Source organism: Giraffa tippelskirchi, chromosome 2 (genome assembly GCF_054371585.1).
Source record: "Giraffa tippelskirchi isolate mGirTip1 chromosome 2, T2T-mGirTip1v1.2.pri, whole genome shotgun sequence".
Classification (NCBI taxonomy): domain Eukaryota; kingdom Metazoa; phylum Chordata; class Mammalia; order Artiodactyla; family Giraffidae; genus Giraffa; species Giraffa tippelskirchi.
Window position 1 is genome coordinate 177,285,143 of NC_137276.1, and position 24,906 is coordinate 177,310,048.

Consider the following 24,906-nt stretch of genomic DNA (forward strand, 5'->3'; position numbering starts at 1 on the left):
ACATTTAGCAATGAAGTCTCTACTTCCCACAGCCCTTAGGCTCTCCTGAAAGCACATCACATTGGCCTTCAAATCCAGATTTTCTAGGGCTCATCTTCCTGGTGCAGGACCCCCAGTGTGGATTGTTTGATATGGAACTTGTACCCCTCACTCTTGGAGGGGAACTTCTGCAATTGTGACTCTCCTCCTATTTGTGGGTCATCTACCTGGGGGTATGAGTCTTGACTATACTGAGTCTCCACCTCCCCATCCGTCTTCTTGTGGTTCCATTTTTATATATTTAGCTGTAGAAGATCTTCTCTGCTAGTCTTTGTGTTGTCCTCATTGATAGTTGCTCTGAAAATTATAATTTTGGTGTGCCCATAGGAGGAGGGAGCTCAGGGCCTTCCTTCTCTACTATTTTGGCCAAGTTCAAGCCTGTGTGAGCCTTTTAATGTGCCATTGAATTTAATTTTCTGGTATTTTGTCAAGGACTTTTCCCTATATTTCTGCTGTTACTGCTCAGCTATTCAGTCATGTTTGACTCTTTGCGACCCCATGGACTGTAGTCCACCAGGCTCCCCTGTCCATGGGATTCTCCAGGCAAAATACTGGATTGAGTTGCCATTCCCTTCTCCAGGGGATCTTCCTGACCCAGGAATCAAACCCTGGTTACTCATATTGCAGGCAGATTCTTTACCATCTGAGCCACAAGGGAAGCCCTTCCATATATTTATATTGGTGTAAAAGTAAAATTGTCATTTTGCATTATTGAACTTTGCTGTTTGATATTGGAATACATTCTTAAATGAATGTGGTTATGTTATATACCATTTCAATGCACATTTCTCACTTTATATATATATATTTTTGCTAATGACATTACTTTCTGTGTATTGTATATTTATTTTAGACTAGGGAAATGATGTTTTTTAGACAAACAGCAAATTTAAGTGATTTTCATACTCAAGTTCAAAATGGGTTGTAAAGCAGCAGAGACAACTCACAACATCAACAATGCATTTGGTGCAGAAACTGCTGGAGACAAGAACCTTGAAGATGATGAATGTAGTGGCTGGCCATTGGAAGTTGACAACAACAAATTGAGAGTGGTCATCGAAGCTGATCCTCTTACAATTACATGAGAAGTTGCTGCACAATTCAAGATCAACCATTCTATGGTCATTTGGCATTTAAAGCAAATTGGAAAGTTCAATAAGTGGGTGCCCCCTAAGCCCACTGAAAATAAAAAAAAATTGTCATTTTTGAAGTGTGGTCTTTTTATATGCAACAACAACAAAACATTTCTCAATTGGATTGTGATGTGCAATGAACAGTGGATTTTATATGACAACTGGTGATGGCCAGCTCAGTGGTTGGACCGAGAAGAAGCTCCAAAGCACTTTCCAACACCAAACTTGAACCAAAAAATGGTAATGGTCACTGTTTGGTGGCCTACTGTCCATCTGATCCACTACAGCTTTCTGAATTCCAGTGGAAACTTTACATCTGAGAAGTATGATCAGCAAATCAATGAGATGCACCAAAAACTGCAATGTCTGCAGCTGGCATTGGTCAACAGAAAGGGCTCAATTCTTCCGTATGACAACACTCAACCACACATCTCACACCCAAAACTTTGGAAGTTGAACGAATTGGGCTACTAAAGTTTGCCTTATCTGCCATGTTCATCTCATCTCTTACCAACCGACTATCATTTCTTCAAGCATCTTGACAGCTTTTTGTAGGGAAAACACTTCCACAAACCAGCAGGAGGCAGAAAATGCTTTCCAAGAGTTCATTGAATCCTGAAACATGGATTTTTATGATACAGGAATATTGGCTAAAATGTGTTTATTTTAATGGTTCCTATTTTGATTAATAAAGATGTGTTTGAGCCTAGTTATAGTAATTTAAAATTCACAGTCCAAACCTTAATTACATTGCACCAACCTAATATATTTGTTATATAATATATTTCTGTTCTTGTGTTGTCTTTACCTTTGGTATCAGGTAAATTTGGTCTAATAAAATGAGATTGGAACTGTTCCCTTCTTTTTAATTTCTTGAAAGAGTTTAAGAAACATTGGCATTGATTCTTGTTTAAATGTTTGGTAGAATTTGGTGCCTGCTAAGTCACTTCAGTCATGTTCAACTCTTTGCAACCCTATGGACCATGGCCCTCCAGGCTCCTCTGTCCATGGGATTCTCCAGGCATAAATATGGGAATGGGTTGCTATGCCCTCCTCCTGCGAATCTTCCCAACCCAGGGATCAAACTGACGTCTCTTTCATCTCCTGCATTGGCAGATGGGTTCTTTACCACTAGCACCACCTGGGAAGCCCCAGGGAATGTACTGGGAATGTACTGGAGTGGGTAGCTGGTCCCTTCTCCAGGGGATCTTCCTGACCCAGGGACTGAACCTGGGTCTTTTGCATTGCAGGCAGATTCTTTACCATATGAGCCATCAGGGAAGTAGTGAAGCCATCTTATCCTGAACTTTTCTTTATTAGAAAATTGTTGGTTACTGATTCAATTTACATACTAGTTATAGGTCTGTTCAGACTTTCTATTTCTTCTTAGTTTTGATAAGGTTGTATGTTTTTAGGAATTTATTTATTCTAGAATATCTAGTTTGTGACATATAATATCTCACAGTAGTCTCTTATGATCCTTTTTATTTCTGTTCATCAATCATAATGTTTCTTGCTTCATTTCTGATTTTATTTATTTGTCTTCTTAGTCTAGTTAATGGCTTGTCAATATTTTTATCTTTTCAAAAACCAACTTATAGTTGTTTGTTTTTTTTTTTTACTATTTTTTAAAATTTTTCTATTTCTTCAGTCTTTGTAACTTCCTTCCTTGTGCTAACTTTAGGCTCAGTTTTTTCTTCTTTTCTAGCTCCTTAAGGAGTAGAATTAGGTTTTTTATGTAATGACTATGAGAATTCACATAGCATTTTTTACATAAACAGAAAAAAACAAATCTATAATTCATATGGAACACAAAAAGCCATAATAGCCAAATCAATTTTGAGAAAGAAGAATGAACTTGGAGGTATAATATTTCCTGATTTTAGAGTATAGGACAAATGTTACAGTAATTAAAATGGTGGAACTGTGGCAATGACAGACATACGAATAAATGAAATAGAGAACTCAGAAATAAATCCATATATACACAGTTGATTGATTTTTGACAAGGGTGCCAAGAATGGACAATGGGGAAAGAATTGTTTCTTGAATAAATGATAATGTTAAAACTGTATCCTCACATGCAAAAGACTGAAGTTGAACCTTTACTTTATACCATACAGAAAAGTCAACTCAAAATCAACAAAAGACTTAAATGTAAGACTTGAAACTGTTAAAATCCTAGAAAAAATAAAGGTGAAAGACTTCATGACATTGGTCTTAGCAATGATTTCAAGGATGTACACCAAAAGCATAGGCTGCAAAAGCAAAAATAGAACATGAAACTATATCAAGTGAAAAAGCTTCTGCACACAATGGGCACAATGAACAGTGTGAAAGTGCAGCAACCTAAAGAATGTGAGAAATACTTCCAGTAGTCTTTAACGTCATAAAACCATCACAAACGTGCAATGTTTTCTGAGTAATTAATGACATTTAAATCCATAACCCATTCATGTGTGTTCCAGATATGGAAGAGGAAACAATTACTCAGATACGCAAGCACATAGTTCCAGAATAAGCATTGACATTTGGTAGGTGTTAGGGTTTGTCCTCCATCTGAATCTTGAAGCTCTTGCCTCAGAGCCAAAGTGCTTGTATAGGAAACTATCCTGAGCTTCTGCACCTTATTTCTTCCATTTATTGTCATATCATCTGGCCTAATGAGCTCCTAAAATTAGTTTTCACTTTATTTGGGATGTGTTTCCAAATGTTTTTTTAAATTAATCAGTGCTAGTAATAAAAGAAAACATAACCCTGGAAAAAAATTTTTGCAGACAATATATCCAACAAAGTTAATCTCCAAAATGTTTAAAGAGCTCCTACAACTCATAGCAACACACAAACACACACACAACAACAATAACAAAAACCCCTAATAACCCAATGAACAAATAGGCTGAGAATTTGAGCAGATACTTCTTCAAAGAAGATACAAATGCCCAACAGGTATATGAAAAAATAATGTCACAAATTATTAGGGAAATGCAAATCAGTACCACAATGAGATATCACCTGACATCTGTCAGGATGGCTATTCTCAAAAAACAAAAGACAACACGTGTTGGTGAGAATATGGTGAAGCTGCAACCCTTGCTTGCTATTAATTGGAATGCAAAATGATGCAACTGTTCTGGAAAACAGTAAAGAAGTTTCTCAAAAATGTAAACTAGAACCATATATGATCCAGTCTCACTTCTGGGTTTTTATCCAAAACAATGGAAACCAGGATCTCAAAGTGATATTAGCATTCTTATATCAATTGTAGCAAGATGCACATTAGCCAAGGTGCAGAAACAACCTAAATATTCATCTGCAGATCAATAGATAATGAAAATGTGTTATATATAGTGGAATACTATTCAGCCTTAAGAAGAAAAATTCTGCAATATATGACAATGTGGATGAACATCATGGGCATTATTCTAAGGGAAATAAGCCAGTCACAAGAGATAAATCCTGTATAAGTCCACTTATGTGAGTGATCTAAAATAGTCAAATTCATAGAATCAGAGTGAAATGGTTGTTGCCAGGGGCTAGGGAGAGAGAAATGGGAAGTTACTTGTTAATTGGCCTAAGTTAAGCAACATGAATTAGTTCTAGAGATCTGTTCTACAACATTGTACTAATAATCAATAGTATTATATTGTATGCTTATAATTTTTATTAAGAGGGTAGCTACTGCTACTGCTAAGTCGCTTCAGTCGTGTCCGACTCTGTGCGACCCTATAGACAGCAGCCCACCAGGCTCCGCCATCCCTAGGATTCTCCAGACAAGAATACTGGAGTGGGTTGCCATTTCCTTCTCCAGTGCATAAAAGGGAAAAGTGAAAGTGAAGTCGCTCAGTCGTGTCCGATCCTTAGCGAACCCATGGACTGCAGCCTACCAGGCTCCTCTGTCCATAGGATTTTCCAGGCAAGAGTACTGGAGTGGGTTGCCATTTCCTTCATGTTAAGTGTTCTTACCACAAAGAAGTAAAATATAAAAATAGAAATGAATTTATATACATTGTAAGACATTTAAAATTGAATAATCCAATAACTTTGAAAGGAACTCAACTGAAATAATTCTCCTGCCAAAAAAATCTATAAATCCAGATGGCTGTTAAGGAATAGAAATCTCTACCTTATACATGTTTATAAAAGGAGAAATACTATATGACTAAGTTCTTTCTTTCAAAACCTCAATTTGAAATTTTATTTCAAAGAAAGGAAAGATGATTCAAAAAAATAAAACTATGATCTGGCTTCATTTATAAAGCAGAAAAATTCCCCAATGGTTTAGCATTTGAAAATCTGTCAATGGAATTTATTGTATTCATGAACTACTTTGGAAAGTTCATGTCACTATCTCAGCAAGTACAAAGAATTACTTGAGTTCAACAACTTATATATGATAAAACCACAGAAAATGGAAATAATGAAACTTCTCCTTAAGTTGATAATATACTTAAAGGCCAAACACTGTAGCACATATCGTAGAGAAATTTTAGACATTGTTTTTAAATTCAGAAGTGTTTTAAAGCAAAAATGTCATTACAGGCAAGCAAGATGGTGATCTATGTGGAAAATCATTAGATCAACAGAAAAACTTTGAATAAAAAAACAGTTTAGCAAGGTTGCCAGCTACAGATTAACTCACAACATCAGTAACTGTTCCTAAACCACTAATAACAAGCTAGAAAATTTCATTTAAAAAATAAGTTACTATTCATTATAGCAAACAAATGAAAAGTACCAAAGAATTAACTTAGAAAAGATCCACAAAACCTACTGAGAGAAAAATTTTAAACTTTCTTAAGTAACATTCAGAAAGACTTGAATAAAGGGATAACATATTTGTAGGTTGAGCAAATTACACCATAAAGATACCAATAGTTCCAAAAGTAATTCGTCTATAAATTCAATGTAGGACTAACCAAAATTCCAGCTGTATTTTTTAAAAAATTTAAACTTATTTCAAGATACATTTATATGTTTGTGTATCCTTCAATTGAAATATCAAGTTTGAAAAGAAAAAAGGGAAACCTCTCCCTACCACATTTTAACACATAACAAAAGACCATAGTAATAAAATGTATGCATTCATGAAAAAAAACAGTGGAACAAAAGTTCCGCCTGAGAGAGCTGGAAATAAAGCTTATCTGTAAGGAAAGGATAGATCATGCAGTAGATGATGTCAGGAAATATGGATCATTATATGATGAAAATTAACACTATATTATCAAGGCTACATTATGTATAAAGGTTTAAAGACCTAAATAGAAAATAGAAAAATAGAAAGCTAGTAAATATGATTATATTTTTGTGAGTTTAGGTAGATGAGGACTTCTTAAATAAGATTCCAAACTCAAGCTACTAGGTAAAAAAGTGATGAATTTAACAGCATTAAAGATTTCTTTTCTTTTAATGTTATAGCTGAGAAATTTGAGTGATGCCAAATAGGGAGGAGTAATCAATACCTAGTATGTACAGAATCTAGAATATAAAGAATATCTATAGATGCAGACAACCAACCCAATGTCATATGAAGATGCAGACAATCACTTCTCAGAAGGGGAAACCTATATAAACCATGCTCATACTTATTAATACTCAGGAAAAAAGAAAACCCAAAATCAGATAAGCCATTCAATTGGTGACAGTGGGAGGTGGGAATAGACAGTGAATCAGGGAATGAATTGAAACATTCAAAGACATGATTATTACTATAACCTCATTTGAAATTACTAATTCATGAAACTATATATAAACAATTTTTTCCATTTATTTTTAACATAACAATTGCTGCAACCAAAGGCATGATTATTTAATATGGAAGGTTAAGTCTTAAATTAGAAGTGTATACAATGACAGCAAAAGTCACACATTCGCCAATTACCTGTGTTCATTAAGGAGTGTGGTTCATGAGGGGTGTCTCAGGTGGAGTGTGGTTTCAAGCACGTTCTCAGACCTACAGATACAAAGACTGTGAGGATACATGAGATGAATACAACTCAAACACTCTCCCTAGTGGTGGTTTATTGTAAAGCATGCTACGAATAGAAAAGGGAGATTCAAACTCTCTTGACAGATCAAAATATCTTTTCAATAATATTTTTGATCATTGATTTTTAATAATATATTGATATGATTTGTCTCCTTGGAGAACATGCCCTGTATACTACCAAATTTATACCTCTGGTCTTACATGCTCTGTAAATTCCAGATTCTTAAATCTAGATCCTTCTACTCTTTTAACCATTTCAATGGATTGTTATTGCAGACACTTGAAAGCTCAAATGCCTTTCCAGGCCTGTCAGACCAGGGTCTCACCTGTTCTGGCCCTCACTTCTATTTCTAAATCATTGTTCTAGTCACACTGACCTTCTCATTATTCTTTGAATACTTCAAACTCATTCCCACCTGAGGACCTGTACTAATTCTTCCATTTTTGTCTAGAATATTCTTTGCCAGAAGAACTTTACTCAACTTTTTTCTTACCCAGTTCTCAGGTTAAAAGTCACCTCCTCAAAGAGACCACTCAACATAAACTAGCCCCATGATATCTTTCAATTTTATCATTCTGTTTATTTTCTAAATACTACTTATCACTACCCTGTATTTTCTTATTTCCTTGTATCTTTCCTTGACTGCCTCTCCCCATTGAGACACAAGCTTCTGAAAGGCAAAGAACTTGTAGGTTTTAGCTGTGACTCTGTCTCCCACACTGAGAACAATGCATAGCAATATATAGGCACTGAGGAAGTATTTGTTGAATAACTGAATCAATATTTTATTATATTAGTCTTGTAAAGTAACACCACTGTCACCTTACTGTGGCTTTGTCAGGTAGACTTATCTCAAGTTTCCCGTCCTCACCGTTTTTATCACCCAGTGGTCGTCCTCCCACCAGATGTCTGAAGTCCATATGAATCTCACCTGTCAAAATCTGCCCTCAAGAATCTTAAACTCAATTTACCGTGCGTGCCAAGTCACTTCAGTCAGGTCTGACTCTTTGCAACTCCATGGATTGTAGCCCACCAGGCTCCTCTGTCCATGGGTTTCTCCAGACAAGAATACTGGAGTGGGTTGCCATGCTTTCCTCCAGGGGATCTTCCCAACCCAGGGATTGAACTCCCATCTCTTGCATCTCCTGCATTGGCAGATGGGTTCTTTACCACTAGCGCCACCTGGGAAACCTTCTATTTACCGTAAGCATGAATGATTACTAACAGTCTGCCTCTGTAACAATCCCAATTAGCATGTCATTTTAATAAGATAAATCCTTTGACTGCAAAAAATTACCAAGAATATTCAAGTTTTCCATGATGATTCGTTCCATGATTAATTTTCCCAGAGCCATTGGATTTTTTTTTTTCAGATTTAAAACTAACCCTATTTAATCCACCTTTCCTATGAAAACAGATAGTAATGATACAACTTACCGTTTCTTTCTCCGAACAATACAGAAGATGAAAAATAAAATACATGAAACAGTAAAGAATGTACCAAATGTACGTAGTAGCCAATTATAAGAGAAACCAGAAGTACCTAGAAAACACAAACCAGAAACATGTTATTTGGGACTACTCTTCGTTTTATATACTATACTGACATTCTGGTACCTTTAATTTGTAATGCTATTGTGGTTTACCATTGATTTGTTGACATTCAAATTGATACTATAAGATTGTCACATTTCATTTTGTAAAATAATATACTAATAGTATTCAAATTGAAGACAGACAATATTTACTATCATTCTATCACTCTCAAGAATTAAAAAAAAAAATTATAGCCACCTAAATATCCACTTAGATATAACCACTTTAAAAATTATTAAGCAAAATATAATATAGTCACTTAATGAAATATTATCCTGTTACTAAAATTGAATTTCCAAAGATTCTGTAATAACCTTAGAAAATAAATTTACAATGATAATTAGTATTTAAATTAATGTTCTTAGTGATACAACAGACACTTTATAAGGATTATGTAAGGTAGTAGTATTTGCCACCCTGAAATATATCTCTTTCACATAAGGATTATCTCAGGCTGATTTTTTTAAGAAGCTGAAAACACAGGATATACAACTGAAAACCAAGCAGAAGTTACTCTTTGGTAAGAAAGATGTTCATAAGAAAAATAAATCTGTAAGGCAATCTGTAAGAGAAATCTCTATTTGTACCAGGAAGAAGAGGGTGATGCTAAATCTGTAGATTCTTATCAATTGAGAAAGCAACAACTTAAATCTGCATAACAACCTTATCCATGTTTCCAGTGCCTTTTCTGGTAACCTCCCATAACTGACTCCCCACCCCTAACATCTTTTTTCTTTAAAAGGCTGAAGAGAGTGCTTAAGGTGATGGTGTCAGTCCTTTCAAAGGCTCTGTTTTCCTGGTTCTCTCCCATGTATACATACACTGAAATTTGTTTGGTTTTCTCCTGTTAATTTGTAATATCATTTTAATTACTAAACTAGCCAAAGAACCTAAAAGGGAAGAAGGGAAAACTTCTCCTTTCCTATAATTATTTACATCAACTAGGCGAGCACAATTATTTGGTACAAAATGGAAAATGGAGGCCCTAAGATGTAAGAAAAGTGCCCAAAACCACACAGTGATTAGGTGGCAAAACTGAGAAGCAAGTGCAGTTCTCTGTCTGACTCCAGGGCCTGCATACTCAAGAAAAACACAAATGGTAAAACTTTGAGTATCAACACTTTCTACAATAGCTGTTCTGGCTACAATGTACTTGCTGCTGCTGCTGCTGCTAAGTTGCTTCAGTTGTGTTTGACTCTGTGCGACCCCATAGATGGAAGCCCATCAGGCTCCCCCGTCCCTGGGGTTCTCCAGGCAAGAACACTGGAGTGGATTGCCATTTCCTTCTCCAGTGCATGAAAGTGAAAAGTGAAAGTGAAGTCTCTCAGTCGTGTTCAACTCTTAGCGACCCCATGGACGGAAAATCCTCCGTCCATGGGATTTTCCAGGCAAGAGTACTGGAGTGGGGTGCCATTGCCTTCTCCGACAATGTACTTAAGTTGTACTATAAACTTTTCTTCTTTCTATGTAATCTTCTGAATATAATTTATATTTTATATTACAACTTCAGTTTAACAAAAGACCATCATTATGATTGTCAATAATAGTTCTTAGGTGTAGCATAAAAATGAACCTGTACCTCATGGTGGATGGATCTTAAGGAAATTTTCACTTATGTTAAGTGGCATGAACTACTGTGTATTTTGTATCTTTGTTTTTGTCCTCTTTCTGTTTGTCAGATTGATGTCATTTGTCTGCTCATTGTAACCTCTCATTCCTTTTTAATTTGCTGCTTTAGTTTTTTATTATCATTGAATAAAAGATAAATTCTTGTTAGCAATTACTTCTTCCCTGACATACTATTAGAAAATTATAGATTTTAGTTGAAAAACTTTGTGCCATTTGTTTTTGATTGGTCAAATATCACTCTGCCTCAGTTTCTATTTTTAACTCTATTTTTTTTTTTCAGTGAGATACTGCATAGCTCATTCAAATGGGTGGAGGAAGCTGAATGGAAAGAATCTGGCACAAAAATTTGAACACAGACCTGAAGTCAATGGCAACAAAAATGGGCAGGAGGAGGAAACTCTAAATAAGATTTCAGCAAAATCAGGGATTTATATCCCAAATATGTTCTGTAAAGCTAGTGCTACGTCACTTCAGTCATGTCCAACTCTTTGTGACCCCATGGACTGTAGCTCACCAGGCTCATCTGTCCATGGGATTATCCAAGAAAAAATACTAGAGTGGGTTGTCGTGCCCTCCTTCAGGGGATCCTCCTGACCCAGGCATCAAACCTGAGTCTCTTACATCTCCTGCTTTGGCAGGTGGGTTCTTTTCCACTAGCCTCACCTTAAAGATAAACATGGAAAAATCCTCTCCTGAACTGATGTTACATCTTTGAAGACATTTGTATCTCAGTGAGAAATAGAATTTTTTTAAAAAAAGAAGTGAAATTAACCATAATAATCTACTCAATAGATTGATGGGACATACATATGCCATTTAGTTGCCATAACTCAATCTCATGATTTGGGGAAAATTACCAGGAGAAAAACGCTGATTGACTTCCGTTTGAAAGGATACGTGTAACAGAAATACTTATCTCTACTCTTTCCTGAGACTTCATTAAAATAATAGTAACAAAACTAAAATGATTAAATGAAAAATAACAAGTAGACAGAAGAGAGACCTCTATTAACAAGAAATTTAAGCAAGCATATGAAAGATGTAAAAAGTATAGAATGGCCTGTGAAGGTGTGTGATGAAAGAAGCTGCAGACTCATGTATGTACAAAGCAGACTATTCCTGCACAGAGAGCCCTGCAGGACTGGTAGGGGGTGGGGGTGGGGTGCTCAGGATTCATGACAAAGGAAGGAATAGTGAATCACAGAATAAAGGTTAGAGTCAAAAGTATCACTTCCATATCCCAAAGCACAACTTTGGACAGCCAAGTGCTCACCCCTCAGGCAAAAACATGGAGGTTCAAGTAATTCATTAAACATGCAGAAATAGCCAAGGTAGAGGGAATCAGAGCACCAGAGTAAAGGCTCTACATTCTGGCTTTCAGAGTCTCCTGGTTAATTACTGCCTGCTCTCTACAAATAAAAGTTTAGCTCTTCACAAGATGCAATAAACCAGATGAAGATACTTTAAACTCCCAGTCAAGAATCTGTAAACTTTGAAGAAAGCCTGTCATCAAAGTGGAAATTACTGAGTAAAAATAACATAAAATGATGGTACCTCTACCAGGGACTGGTAGAGATAATTAAAGACAATTAAAGCACCCCTAAATTACTATTCTTAGATAGATTTGAGAAGATATTATTTCCTTAAGTAGGAAGATGATTTGTAAAATAAATTTTAAATTATAAAAGCAATTCAGAATTATAAACTTGATTATCAAAAGAAGGAAAAAGTTAATGAAGAGTTTGAAGACAAATTTTAGAAACTTTCTCAGTAGTCTGAAGAAAAGGAAAAGAGACATGAATATTAAAGAAAAAAATAAAATCCAAACTAAATATTTTAATGGCCACTTAATAAAGTTTATCAAAAGTGAATGTTATATGAATGGGGGGAAAGTCTCAAGGATATGAGAAGATTGTCAGAGTTGAAGGATTTGAGTCTCTGGATTGAATGAACCTACCAAATAAATGCTCATCACATTAAAGGGTTTTTAAAAAGACAACTATTAATAAAAATAGCACTAGAAAGTTTCAAAAGTCTGATAGTAGAAGAGCCTATGTTACCAATGAGAAGTAATATTTACTATCACAATTATCAGATTGACATTTGGCTTCTTATGAATAACAATAGATGGTCAAGGTAACAGAGAAACATTCTGTTCTGAGGCCAGAATGATGCTTAAAGTTGTATAACAAGCAAGATATCATCACATGTAAAAGCATTCTAAGACCATAGGATAGATCCTGTGGTCTTTTAGCATGACCACCAGAGTCACTAGGAAAACAGCTGCTTGTTCTAATCTACAGCATTGAGTTTTGGACTCAATTCTAGACTGGTATTCTAGGGATTGAACCCACATCTCCTAAATTGGCAGGTGGATTCTTTACCACTGAGCCACCAGGGATTGAACCCTGAGATTGAACCCACATCTCCTAAATTGAACCCACATCTCCTAAATTGGCAGGTGGATTCTTTACCACTGAGCCCACATCTCCTAAATTGGCAGGTGGATTCTTTACCACTGAGCCACCAGGGAAGCCCCAGAACAAACTTATAGGAAGCATTTAATTAAACTTATTTTATAGTTGATGACACCACCCTTATGGCAGAAAGTGAAGAAGAACTAAAGAGCCTCTTGATGAAAGTGAAAGAGGACAGTGAAAAAGTTGGCTTAAAGCTCAACATTCAGAAAACTAAGATCATGGCATCCAGTCCCATCACTTCATGGCAGATAGATGGGGAAACAGTGGAAACAGTGGCAGACTTTATTTTTCTGGGCTCCAAAATCACTGCAGATGGTGATTGCAGTAATGAAATTAAAAGATGCTTACTCCTTGGAAGGAAAGTTATGACCAACCTAGACAACATATTAAAAAGCAGAGACATTACTTTGCCAACAAAGGTCCGTCTAGTCAAGGCTATGGTTTTTCCAGTAGTCATGTATGGATGTGAGAGTTGGACTATAAAGAAAGCTGAGCGCTGACGAATTGATGCTTTTGAAGTGTGGTGTTGGAGAAGACTCTTGAGAGTCCCTTGCACTGCAAGGAGATCCAACCAGTCCATCCTAAAGAAGATCAGTCCTGGGTGTTCATTGGAAGGACTGATGTTGAAGCTGAAACTCCAATACTTTGGCCACCTGATGTGAATAGCTGACTCATTTGAAAAGACCCTGATGCTGGGAAAGATTGAAGGCGGGAGGAGAAGGGGATGACAGGGGATGAGATGGTTAGATGGCATCACCGACTCGATGGACATGGGTTTGGGTGGACTCCGGGAGTTGGTGATGGACAGGGAGGCCTGGTGTCTTGTGGTTCATGGCGTTGCAAAGAGTCAGACATGACTGAGTGACTGAACTGAACTGAACTGATAGTTGATGAAACTGAGGCAAAAAGAAATGAAGCGATAATTTCTAGCTTAAGCAGAACTGTTGGTTTCCCTGACTGCCCAAGTTCTTGAACAATTGCTTGGAATTATTCCAACAGACCTAGGATGGACCATGGGAAATCTTGGGTGTTCTTTATGTAAAGATGACCCCATCAGGGATCTAAGCACCTTTGGGTGAAGAACATCACTTTGTGACTTTGAACTGCTGCTTCTTTTGCTATGATCAGTAATGTCCAACTCTTGCGACCCAGTGGACTGTAGCCCACCAGGCTCCTCTGGCCATGGGATTTCCCAAGCAAGAATACTGGAATGAGTTGCCATTTCCCTCTCCAGGGAATCTTCCTGACCCGGGGATCTAACCCACATCTCCTTCATTGGCAGGTGGATTCTTTACCGCTGAGCCACCCAGGAAGCCCTGAGTTTTTTTTTTAATTCAGATATTGATGAGATTTCCTAGGCCTAAATGAGGTTATATTGAGCTCATCTGGATTGCTTACTAGACCACTCACTTCAATACTTTTACAGTTGTTTATATACAAAACTGTTAGATTTCCAAAAGATTTGATGAGTGAAGTCTCTTTTATTCATTCAAAATTTATGATTCAACATCACTGAAGACTAGTGATGTTTTTGTTTCTTGGGAGAATGTGACAAATTATAGAGATACTTTACCTTTTTCATTATTTTCTTGAGTTTATAAAAACAAAAAATATAGATTATGTTAAAGATATCTTAATAAAATAGAACAAGTAGGCTTACTAATGTGACTTACTCAATACTGTCACCAACTCTGAATATAGCATAAGTTCTACTGCAAGATGTCCGGTCAAATAAGATTCTGGAAAAGTTATTAGCTGTGCTTTCTGCAAATGATATGCAGAAGTGCTATAGTTTTTTTCCCTAAAATAATCTGTAATAAATGACTTGCCTTCTCCATGTGTATTTTGAAGAAAGAAAATATTTCACTCATTGTAAAGCCTAGGCTTTGAAGTACTACTCTCTGAATAGTAAACACTTAATAGTAGATTTCTTCTGTGAGCTCTAGTTGGCAGATAAGCGAAGAGCTCTTCTCTTTCTGTTAAAAATATTTAAGGCTATGCAATGAGGGCAGGAAACTCCTTTTTTGAATTTCTGGAAACTTGAATCAAAGCATATTAATGCTTGAATGTGATGACAAGAGCCGTGTTGACATTGAAACTGTGGAAATGCACCTACAAAAGATGAATAAATGATGGCCAGTATAAAACTTGATAGTAAGAGAAGATTTCAAGGATATATGTTACAATCTCCAAGTCAACCACTTAAAGGGTAGAGAAGGGTATAGGAATGTGTAATTAACAAAGAGGGGGGAAATGAAATAAAAACAAATAATTAATCTAAAAGAATTCAGGAAGAGAGAAAAAGAGACATAAAACTGGTCAGATAGTAAATAATAAGATGGTAGATTAAAATCCCAATATATCAGTACTTACACCAAATTTAAAGAGTGTAAAGATTTTAGTTTTAAAAGATTATCAGGTGGAACTTGAAAACAATTATTTAAAGTCTATAGAAAATTATGTTATTTTAATATTTAGATGTATTTAAACCATTATTTAAATTTTTTAGGAAAATTATGCTCTGTTTAATTATGGCTTTGAAACAGAAGATTCAGTTCACAAAGCTTGAAACAAAGGTGGATGGAGAGAAGTGTACCTAAGAAAGACTTTCTATGGTAAATGAAACCAAAACACCCAGGTTTAACCATGTTGCTAAAGGTTGCAGAGGTAAGCAGCAAAAGAACTATACTGCGAGGAAAGGAACTATATTGGGAGGAACAAAAGGTGAAGGAGCCTAATCTTCATCAAATGTGGCAGAAATTCAGTGGAACACATGTAAGAGAGATCAGTTAAAAATTTGCCACGTAAGAGCAGTTACCCCTGGAAGCAGGGTGGGGATAGATCATAGCTTCATTATTTGATTCTTTTAACCATGTGTATGTGTATATGATCCTGATTTCGATTTTTTAGAAACTAATGACTATGCAAACACTTCTGGGAGTGGATTTTTAAAGGTAATAGCCCCCCTTGTTGATTATTACTTTTACTTACATTCTTGTTCGACTGATAGAGGGATTATCTTCTCTTCATTCCTTAGAGGATGATCCATGTGCACAATCAGGTGCTGGAGTCTTAGGGACCTCACAGTCTCCAAGGAAACATTATACATTTTAGTGATAGTAACTGTGCCATTGGGATTCAGAGCAAGGGATTCCTCTGGAGCATTGATCAAGACTTGTAATGGGAAAAGAGATATTTGAGGAGCAGGTTTTCCTACAGCTGAGTAAATAAATCTCAGAAAATTTTCAGAGTCAAGATTGGACTGGAGTTCAGTTCTTAATCCAGATACAGCTGAGGCAAAAAGAGAGAGAGAGAAACAAAATTAAATATAAAAAAGTCACCCTAGATTTCTATGGTGTTAAAGACAGACTTCCCCAAAATTTTTTATAGAAGACAAAATGTTGAAAAGATGTCCCTCTCTCTCTCTCACAAATAGCTCTCCTCACATATTACAAAACCTCCTAATTCCATCTCCTATACCCACTATCCTTCAGTCTGAGAGGAACAATTGGGATCTCCACCTCCAGTCAACCTTAAAATTACATTCTGAATATTTATATTTAAAGTTAATTAGAATTTCATTGTTAGCATTTTTAATAGTCAAATGTTAAAGTTTGGACACTATAGTGCAGGAATAATAATATCTTCATTTGCTCATTGCTCAATTTCCTCTGCAGTCTTTATCTTTATTTGTGATGCTAAGTAGATTCTCATTTTCCAGGAGTATATTTAATATTTGATCAACTTTTGTGCAAAACAAAATAGAAATTTTTAAGAACAATTTTTAGTGGCATTTTCTATGAGAAACTTTTACCTATGTTTCATAACTTGGGCAAAATATTTTTAAAAATCCTTCTTCTTCCATTATAAAAAATTACGTTGTATAAACCCCTAATACTTTAAATTTATAGTAACATAATGAGGTAACACTATGACATTATCACTATTCCTTCAATGTTTTGTCAGTTTGAAGATTGAGAAATTCTTATTCTCTTAGTATCTTCTTTTTCCTTTCTTCTTCTCTACTATTTCTTTTTCTTTTCATCTCTTTCCCAGTGAAAACCCTCATGCCACTCATGAGATTTATCCAGTGGATTGAAGCCAGTGCAATCTAGCACAAAAAAATGTTAGATGAGAGGGCAGAAGGCCTAAATGCTATGCCTGGTCTTGCACTGTGTAAAAATGGGCAAATTATGTAACTATCATTGGCTTCTGTTTTTTCTTCCATATAATAAAAGACAGCCTGAATGACCTCTATTATAGTCTTTTCTTCTCAAAAATTCTTTCTCTGGATCTTAACCATCAAAGACCAAATCCCCACAATTTTGACCCCACATAAACATTTATATACTTATAATGTTAAGGCAGATTTGTCCTCCATGGCTTCCATGTGGGAACACATTAAATAAACACTTGTAGCAGGCTTCATCTTCAAATGTCACCTCTCGGATAGTTAGGAATGAGGAATTGGGTTCAATGGCCTTGCAGTGCAGCCGATCTGTGTATGGTGGAAGAATCTTTTCTCCATATTTATGGCTATATGTGCCAATATTTTGTGGCAAAGAATCTTGGATCTTCTGCCAGGTAACTTGGACAACATCTGCTGGAGTTGTTAAATTGCAGAAAATCGTCACATTTTCTCCCAGTACGGCTGTCTCATTATTTTTGTGCTTTATCCTATGTGGATAATCTGAAAATAAAACCCAGTAAGAATCAAGAGAAATGTAGTTTCATACTACCCTGTACATGCCTACTCAGTTGCTTCAGTCCTGTCCTACTCTTTGTAAAGCTATGGACTGGAGCCTGCCAGACACCTCCATCCATGGGATTCTCCAGGCAAGAATACTGTAGTTGATTGCTATGACCTCCTTCAGGGGATCTTCCCAAGCCTGGGGTCGAACCCACATCTCCTGCATTGCAGGCAAATTCTTTACCACTGAGCCACTGGGGAAGCCCTCATACTACCCTAGACTTACCCTTATCATAGCACTTTTCTCTCTGTTTTATAATTATCTTTTTATTTCCCTCTCTTCCCCCATTAGAAAATGAACTTTCCTATCTTATTAACCATTGATAAATAGTTTCTGCTGTATAATACCTACTCAATAAATATTTATCAAATTCAAAAGTTACAATATAAATTAACCAACTAAAATGAGTAATGATAATTACAATAGATTTCTGGAGGCTGAGTGTGACCTAGACAGAGGTGACAAACTCCTCAGGGCCCCAGTCTTAGGGAAGACCACCATGTTCCATAGGTTTCACCAGCAGAAATTCCACCAGGTTCTCATGATGAAGAGCAAAAAAAAAATCACCTCCTAATCTTTGGCAAGAAAATAGGAAAGTCTCCGTTTTTAAATAAGCCCAGTGCATTTTCCATAAAAAGACCTTCTGTCCAGGGGAAAAGACTTTACCAGAGCCCTAGCTCATGTAGGTGGAGGGACAATGACCTAATTCCAGTTTCCTTTAGCTTCGTGCAAAGACAATTCAAAAAAGAAAACAGTCTTTTTAACAAATGAGGTTGTTGTGACACTTGGATGTCCAATTACTTTCCCAGGGATGCCATAAGAAACTATTACACACTTGATTGATTAAAACAATAGAATTTTCTTTACATCTAGAAGTTGTTGTTATTGTTATTGTTCAGTTGCTAAGTCATGTCCAACTCTCTGCGACCCCATGGACTGTGGCACACCCGGCTTCTGTGTTCTCCATTGTTTCCCATAGTTTGCTCAAATTCCTGTCCATTGAGTTGGTGACACTATCTAACCATCTCATTCTCTGTTGCCCCCTTCTTCTGCCTCCAATCTTTCCCAGCATCAGGATCATTTTCAATAGTCGGCTGTTTGGATCAGGTGACCAAAGTATTGGAGCTTCAGCTTCAGCATCAGTCCTTCCAAAGAATATTTGAAGTTGATTTCCTTTAGGATTGACCGGTTTGATCTCTTCACAGTTCAAGCGACTCTCAAGAGTTTCCTCCAACACCACAACTCAAAAGCATCAATTTTTCAGTGCTCAGCCTTCTTTATGGGCCAACTCTCACAGCCTTATATGACTACTGGATAAACCATAGCTTTGATTGTGCAGACCCTTGTTAGCAAAGTGATGTCTCTCCTTTTAGTATGCTGTCTAAGTTTGTCATAGCTTTCCTTCTGAGGAGCAAGTGTCTTTTAACTTCATGGCTGAAGTCACCATCTACAGTGATTTTGGAGCCTAAGAAAAGAAAATCTGTCACTGCTTCCACTTTTCCCCCTATTCATTTGAAAAGACCCTGATGTTGGGAAAGATTGAAGGTGGGAGGAGAAGGGGATGACAGAGGATGAGATTGTTGGATGGCATCGCTGACTCAATGGACATGAGTTTGAGTAAACTCCGGGAGTTGGTGATGGACAGAGAGGCCTGGCATGATGCAGTCCTTGGGGTCGCAAAGAGTCGGACACAAATAAGTGACTGAACTGAAAACTGAATCTGCTGTGAAGTGATGGGACCAGAGGCCGTGATTTTAGTTTGTTGAATATTGAGTCTTAAGCCAGCTTTTTCACTCTCCTCTTTCACCCTCATTAAGAAGCTCTTTAGTTCCTCTTCACTTTCTACCGTTAGAGTGGTATCATCTGCATATCTGAGATTGTTGATATTTCTCCCAGCAATCTTAATTCTAGCTTGTGATTCATCCAAGCTAGCATTTCACATGATGTATTCTGCATATAAGTTAAATAAACAGGGTGACAGTATACACCCTTGTCATACTCTTTTCCCAATTTTGAACCAGTCAGTTGTTTCGTGCCTCATTCTAACTGTTATTTCTTGACCTGTATACAAGTTTCTCCTAAATCAAGGTGACAGCAGTGTTGGTTTCTTCTCTCCAAGCTTCTAATGGTTTCCAGTAAATCTTGGCATTCCTTGATTTGTAGATGCAGCACTGTAATGTCTGCCTCCATCTTCGTATGTTGTTCTGCTCTGTCTCTGTGTGTCCTATTCTATTCTATAAGGACATCAGTCACTGGCGTCCTTAACCCTAACCCAGGGTGATTTCATCCTGAGATTCTTATCTGCAAAGACCCTATTTCTAAGTAAGATCACGTCTGAGGTTCCAGGTAGATACAAATTTGGGAGTAAGGGGGATGTTCTTAACCTTTCAAAACATCAATATGCTAAAAAAAATTAACAGACATCTAACTTTCACAAAATTAACTCAAATGGATTTACAGATCAGTAAAAAATGCAAAGCTAAAAAACTTCTAGAAAAAAACAAGAGGAAATCTAGGTAATCTTGGGATTGGTGATGAGCCATTAGATACAATACCAAAAGTATGATCCATGAATGAAAAAAAATTTGAAGAGTTTGACATCATTAAAATTAAAAACTTTTGTTCTGTGAAAGACAATGTTTAAAGACTACAAGGACAAGCCACAGATTGAAAGAACATATTTGTAAAATACGTATGTAAGGTAGAACTTTTTCTTAGTCCTTTCAGGCTGCTTTAACAAAACACTACATACTGGGTGGCTTATAAACAACTGAAATATATCTCTCACAGTTCTGAGAGTGGAAGTGCAAGTTCAGGGTGCCAGCATGATTGGGTGAGGGCCTCTTGTGGTTTGTTAACTTCTCATTGTATTTTCACATGGTGATAGGGGCCAAATTCTCTGTGGATCTTTCTTTAGTGTACTAATCCCATGCATGACCTGGACAACTCCCAAAGGCCCCATCTGCTCATACAATAACCTTTGGGAGTTAGGATTTTAATATATGAATTTTGATGGGGTCATGAACATTTAGACCATAGAAGACTTGTATCCAGAACATTAAAGAAAAATGAGAAAACAGACAACTTAATTAAAAATTAGACTAGTCTAAACAGACACCTCGCTGAAGAAGATATATTAATACAAATGATAAATAAGCACAGGAAAAAATGCACAAAATCTCTTGTAATCTGTAAACTGAAAATTAAAACAATAGTGAAATTCTACTACAGAATTATTGAAGTGGTTTCAAAAAATTACAGTACTAAATGCTGGTGAGAATGTAGCCAAAAACAGGTACTCTCATTCATTGCTAATAGTAATGTAAAATGGTGTAGTTACTTTGCATGACAATCTCTTACAAAACTAAACATATGCTTACTATATAATCCAACAGATGTGTTCCTAGGTATTCACCTAACTTATTATAAAACACATAGCCACACAGAAATATACATGAAAATGTGTATAACCTCCTTACTTGTAATCACAAAAATTGAAAACAACCAAGATGCCTTTGGTAGGTAAAGGTTTAAACAAATGACATTTATACCACAATATTTTTCAGCCATAAAAAGAATTGAGCTACTAAACCACAAAAAGACATACATAAACTTTTGAAAAACCTAGACCATGAATTAAAAAGCAGAGACATCACTTTGCTCACAAAGGTCCACATAGTCAAAACTACGGTTTTTCCAGTCGTCATGTAGAGATGTGAGAGTTGGACTATAAAGTAGGCTGAGCACCAAAGAATTTATGCTTTCAAGCTGCGGTGCTGAAGAAGACTCTTGAGGGTCCTTTGGATAGGAAGGAGATCAAACCAGCCAATCCTAAAGGAAATCAACCCTGAATATTCATTGGAAGGACTAATGCTGAAGCTGAAGCTCTAATACTTTGGCCACCTGATGTGAAGAGCTGACTCATTGGAAAAGACCCTGATGCTGAGAAAGATTGAGGGCAGGAGGAGAAGGGGATGACAGAGGATAAGATGGTTGGATGGCATCACTAACTCAATGAACATGAGTTTGAGCAAAGTCTGGGAGATAGTGAAGGACAGGGAAGCCTGGTGTGCTGCAGTCCATGGGGTCACAAAGAGTTGGAAAGGACTTAGCAACTGAACAACAACAAACCTTAAATGCATATTGCTAAGTGAAAGTAACCAGTCTAAGAATGATACATACAGTATGATTTTAATTATGCCATGCTGCGAAAGTCAAAACTATGGAGAGAGTAAAAATATCAGTGGTGGCCTGGGAGTCAAAGGTAGGGAGTAGGGCTGAATGGATGAGGTATGGAAAAGTTTAACAATAATAAAACAATTCTGTGTGATACCATAGTGTTTGATAAGAGACATTATGCAGTTATCAAGATATATTCAGCTTTGCAGCTCGTGAACCTCAATGTACACAATTTAAAAGTTAATGAGACAATTGAGAATCCCAAGGAGTAAAGATTGTAACCTGAAAATATAACTTTATTGCAAATGTATCCTATGTAAACATAAGTTGATAGTATATATACTTAACATGATATAATTAAAATGACATTTTACCTCTGTGATCTTCCTCCCCAGAATTCATAACCCCAATCTAATCATGAGGAAAACATCAGACAAATTTTGATTGAGGTTAATTCTGTGAAATACTCAACCAGCACACCTCAAGATAGTCAAGACCATCAGAAACAAGTAAATTCTGAGAAGCTGTCAGTTGATAGAAGCCTAAGAAGAAACAACAAAGAAATGTAATGTATGTTGGATGGGATACTTAAGCAGAAAAAGACTTTAAATAAAAACTAAGGAAATCTGAATAAACTGTAGGCTTCAGTTATGAACCATGTATCAAATTTGATTTAATAATTATTACAAATGTACCATACTAATGCAAGATGTTGATAGAGCAAACCTGGTAAATGGTGTGTATATATATATATGTATATATATATATATATATATCTTCAATAATTAAATGTAAAATATAAACTTGAAAGTACTGTTTGCAATACCCTCCCTAAATTAAAAAAAAATCCATAAGAATAGACCAATTGAAAGATACATCAATCTTCTTCACTGAAGTCTACAAAACATATTTGAAAAATTAAAGTGGAAAGATATATTAGATTATAAATAGGAAAAAGCATAAAGATACCAATCCTTTCCAAACTATTTTTTAGACTTTATACAAATCTGATATAACTTCAAGCAGTTTTTAAAAAATTTTAGTTCTGGAAATTGACAAGTTGAGTCTAAAAATGCCAAAGCAATAAACTGAAGACTTGCTATCCAGATATAAACTAAAGTAATACAATGTGATACTGATTTAAGGATAAGCAAATCGATAAATATAATGAAATAAGTTAGAAATAGACCCAGACATATGTAGTCATCTAATTGTTGTTGTTTATTCGCTAAATTGTGTCTGGCTCTTTGCAACCCCGTGTACCATAGCCCACCAGGCTCTTTTGTCCATGGTATTTCCCAGGCAAGAATCCTGGAGCAGGTTGCCATTTCATTCTCCAGGGAATCTTTCCGACTCAGAGATTGAACCTGCATCTCCTTCATTGTCAGGTGAATTCTTTGCCACTTAACCACCAGGGAAACCCATAGTATCTGATATTTATGACAAATGGAACAGACAGTTCATAGAATTGGGGAAAAGATGATCTTTCCAATAAATGATGATGTGTAAATTGGACAACTCTTTGGGAAACTTACATATGGATCCCCATTGTAGATCAGAGACAAAAATCTATTTCAAATGCATTAAATATATGTGAAAGATAAAACACAGCTTTAAAAATAAAGTGTTGTGAAGCATCTATTTGGCTGGAGTAGCCAGTGATTTCTTAGACAGAACACACATCATTATCTGATGTCTTATTCCATTCATAAGAATATTAAAATGATAAATGAAAATTGACTCATTAAAAAAATACATTTTCAGAAGTAAAAAGGCAACCCACAGAGTGAGAGAAGATATTTACTATATATAAATCAAAACACTTGTATTCTAATGTATGTATAATTCTACAAATCAGTAAGACAAAGTCAAGCAACTCAATAGAAAGTTGAAGGACTTCTGTGGCAATCCAGTAGTTAAGACTCTGCATTCCCACTCTAGGAGGCATGTGCTTGATTCCTGGTTGGGGAACTAAGATTCCATGTGGACTTGGCCAAAAAAATAATAATAATTGTGCAAATATTTGAGTATGCTCATTACAAGAGAGAATGCCTAAATGGCTGGTAAATATTTAAGATGTCTGACTTCTTTACTCATCAAAGAAATGCAAATCAAACCCTGAACAACACATGCACCAGAATAACTAATATGGAAGTTAAACAATATCATGTTTGGTAAGAGAGAATTAATGACAGATAAAATGAATCCATGGTGTAAGCAGTTAAATGGTAGTACTCTTAGGAGAGGACAGTGAAAGGAAGCGGGCACGAGTAAGGCTTTGGGATGCTGTTAATGTTCTGTTCTTGATCTGTGCTGGATATATTGGTGTGATCACTATGAAAATGAATCAAACTATATCCTTACATTTATACACTTCCATGTATTTCTGTTTTACGGAAATGTGAGGGTTGAAAAAAAAATCTTCATGGACTTTATTTACCTCATGATATGTTCCCTGCTTTTCATCTACTTCTCTTGATTTTTCATGTTCAAATTATGAACACATTTTTTTCAAGTAATTTTAAAAACTTTATTAGTCTGGAACTATGTACACAGCATTGTAGAATATTTAAATACAGATAGCACATTTATTGCATACACAGTATTTCATCAGTCAACAAAAGACTGTGATGTCCTACCTGGGTTACTTTCAAGAAGTGTGGTCTTGTAGCAATCTTTTACATTCCTGCTTAGGATTTTCATCTGAAAAAATGGGCTTAATGGTACTTGACTCACAGGGTATTGTGAATATCAAAAGAGAACATATAGATGTAATGCCAGTTATAAATAACCATAGATATTTTAGTTATTATGGGTGATGTAGTCCCTGCCCTCAAGAAAAGAGAAAAAATACTAAGAGAAGTCAAAAGAGAAACATGCAAGAGTAACAAGCTAACTATCATTCATCCCATAACAATCTATAACTGTGCTTAACACACCCCTTCATTATTATTTCTTTACATACTGGTCACTAGATTCTGAGTTATTTGGTGGTAATCTTCTCCATTTTGCATTCTAGATGCAGCAGTAAGTTAAGAAAAAGAAGCCTGAACATAATGATTTCTTTACCTATCACACTTTTTGTCCTGAGCATGTCACCCCACACTCA

At 36.0% G+C, this 24,906-nt stretch overlaps 1 protein-coding gene across 13 annotated transcripts in view; it reads right to left on the minus strand.

The window, feature by feature from the left end:
• LOC145526502 (OX-2 membrane glycoprotein-like) overlaps positions 1–24,906 on the minus strand; it is an 88,635-nt gene that overhangs the window by 11,329 nt on the left and 52,400 nt on the right. For 9 of the 13 annotated variants that reach the window (XM_081542338.1, XM_081542311.1, XM_081542306.1 and 6 more), the window contains 5 exons: positions 22,172–22,339; positions 17,219–17,557; positions 15,859–16,158; positions 8,600–8,705; positions 7,054–7,125 (listed from right to left, as the gene is read on the minus strand). In XM_081542338.1, coding sequence (XP_081398464.1) covers positions 7,077–7,125; positions 8,600–8,705; positions 15,859–16,158; positions 17,219–17,557; positions 22,172–22,199 — 822 coding nt within the window. In that variant the 5' untranslated portion in view covers positions 22,200–22,339 and the 3' untranslated portion in view covers positions 7,054–7,076. Of the gene's footprint in view, positions 1–7,053; positions 7,126–8,599; positions 8,706–15,858; positions 16,159–17,218; positions 17,558–22,171; positions 22,340–24,436; positions 24,501–24,906 lie in introns of all 13 variants that reach the window. The other 4 variants (XM_081542316.1, XM_081542327.1, XM_081542360.1 and 1 more) reach the window with 2 other exon arrangements.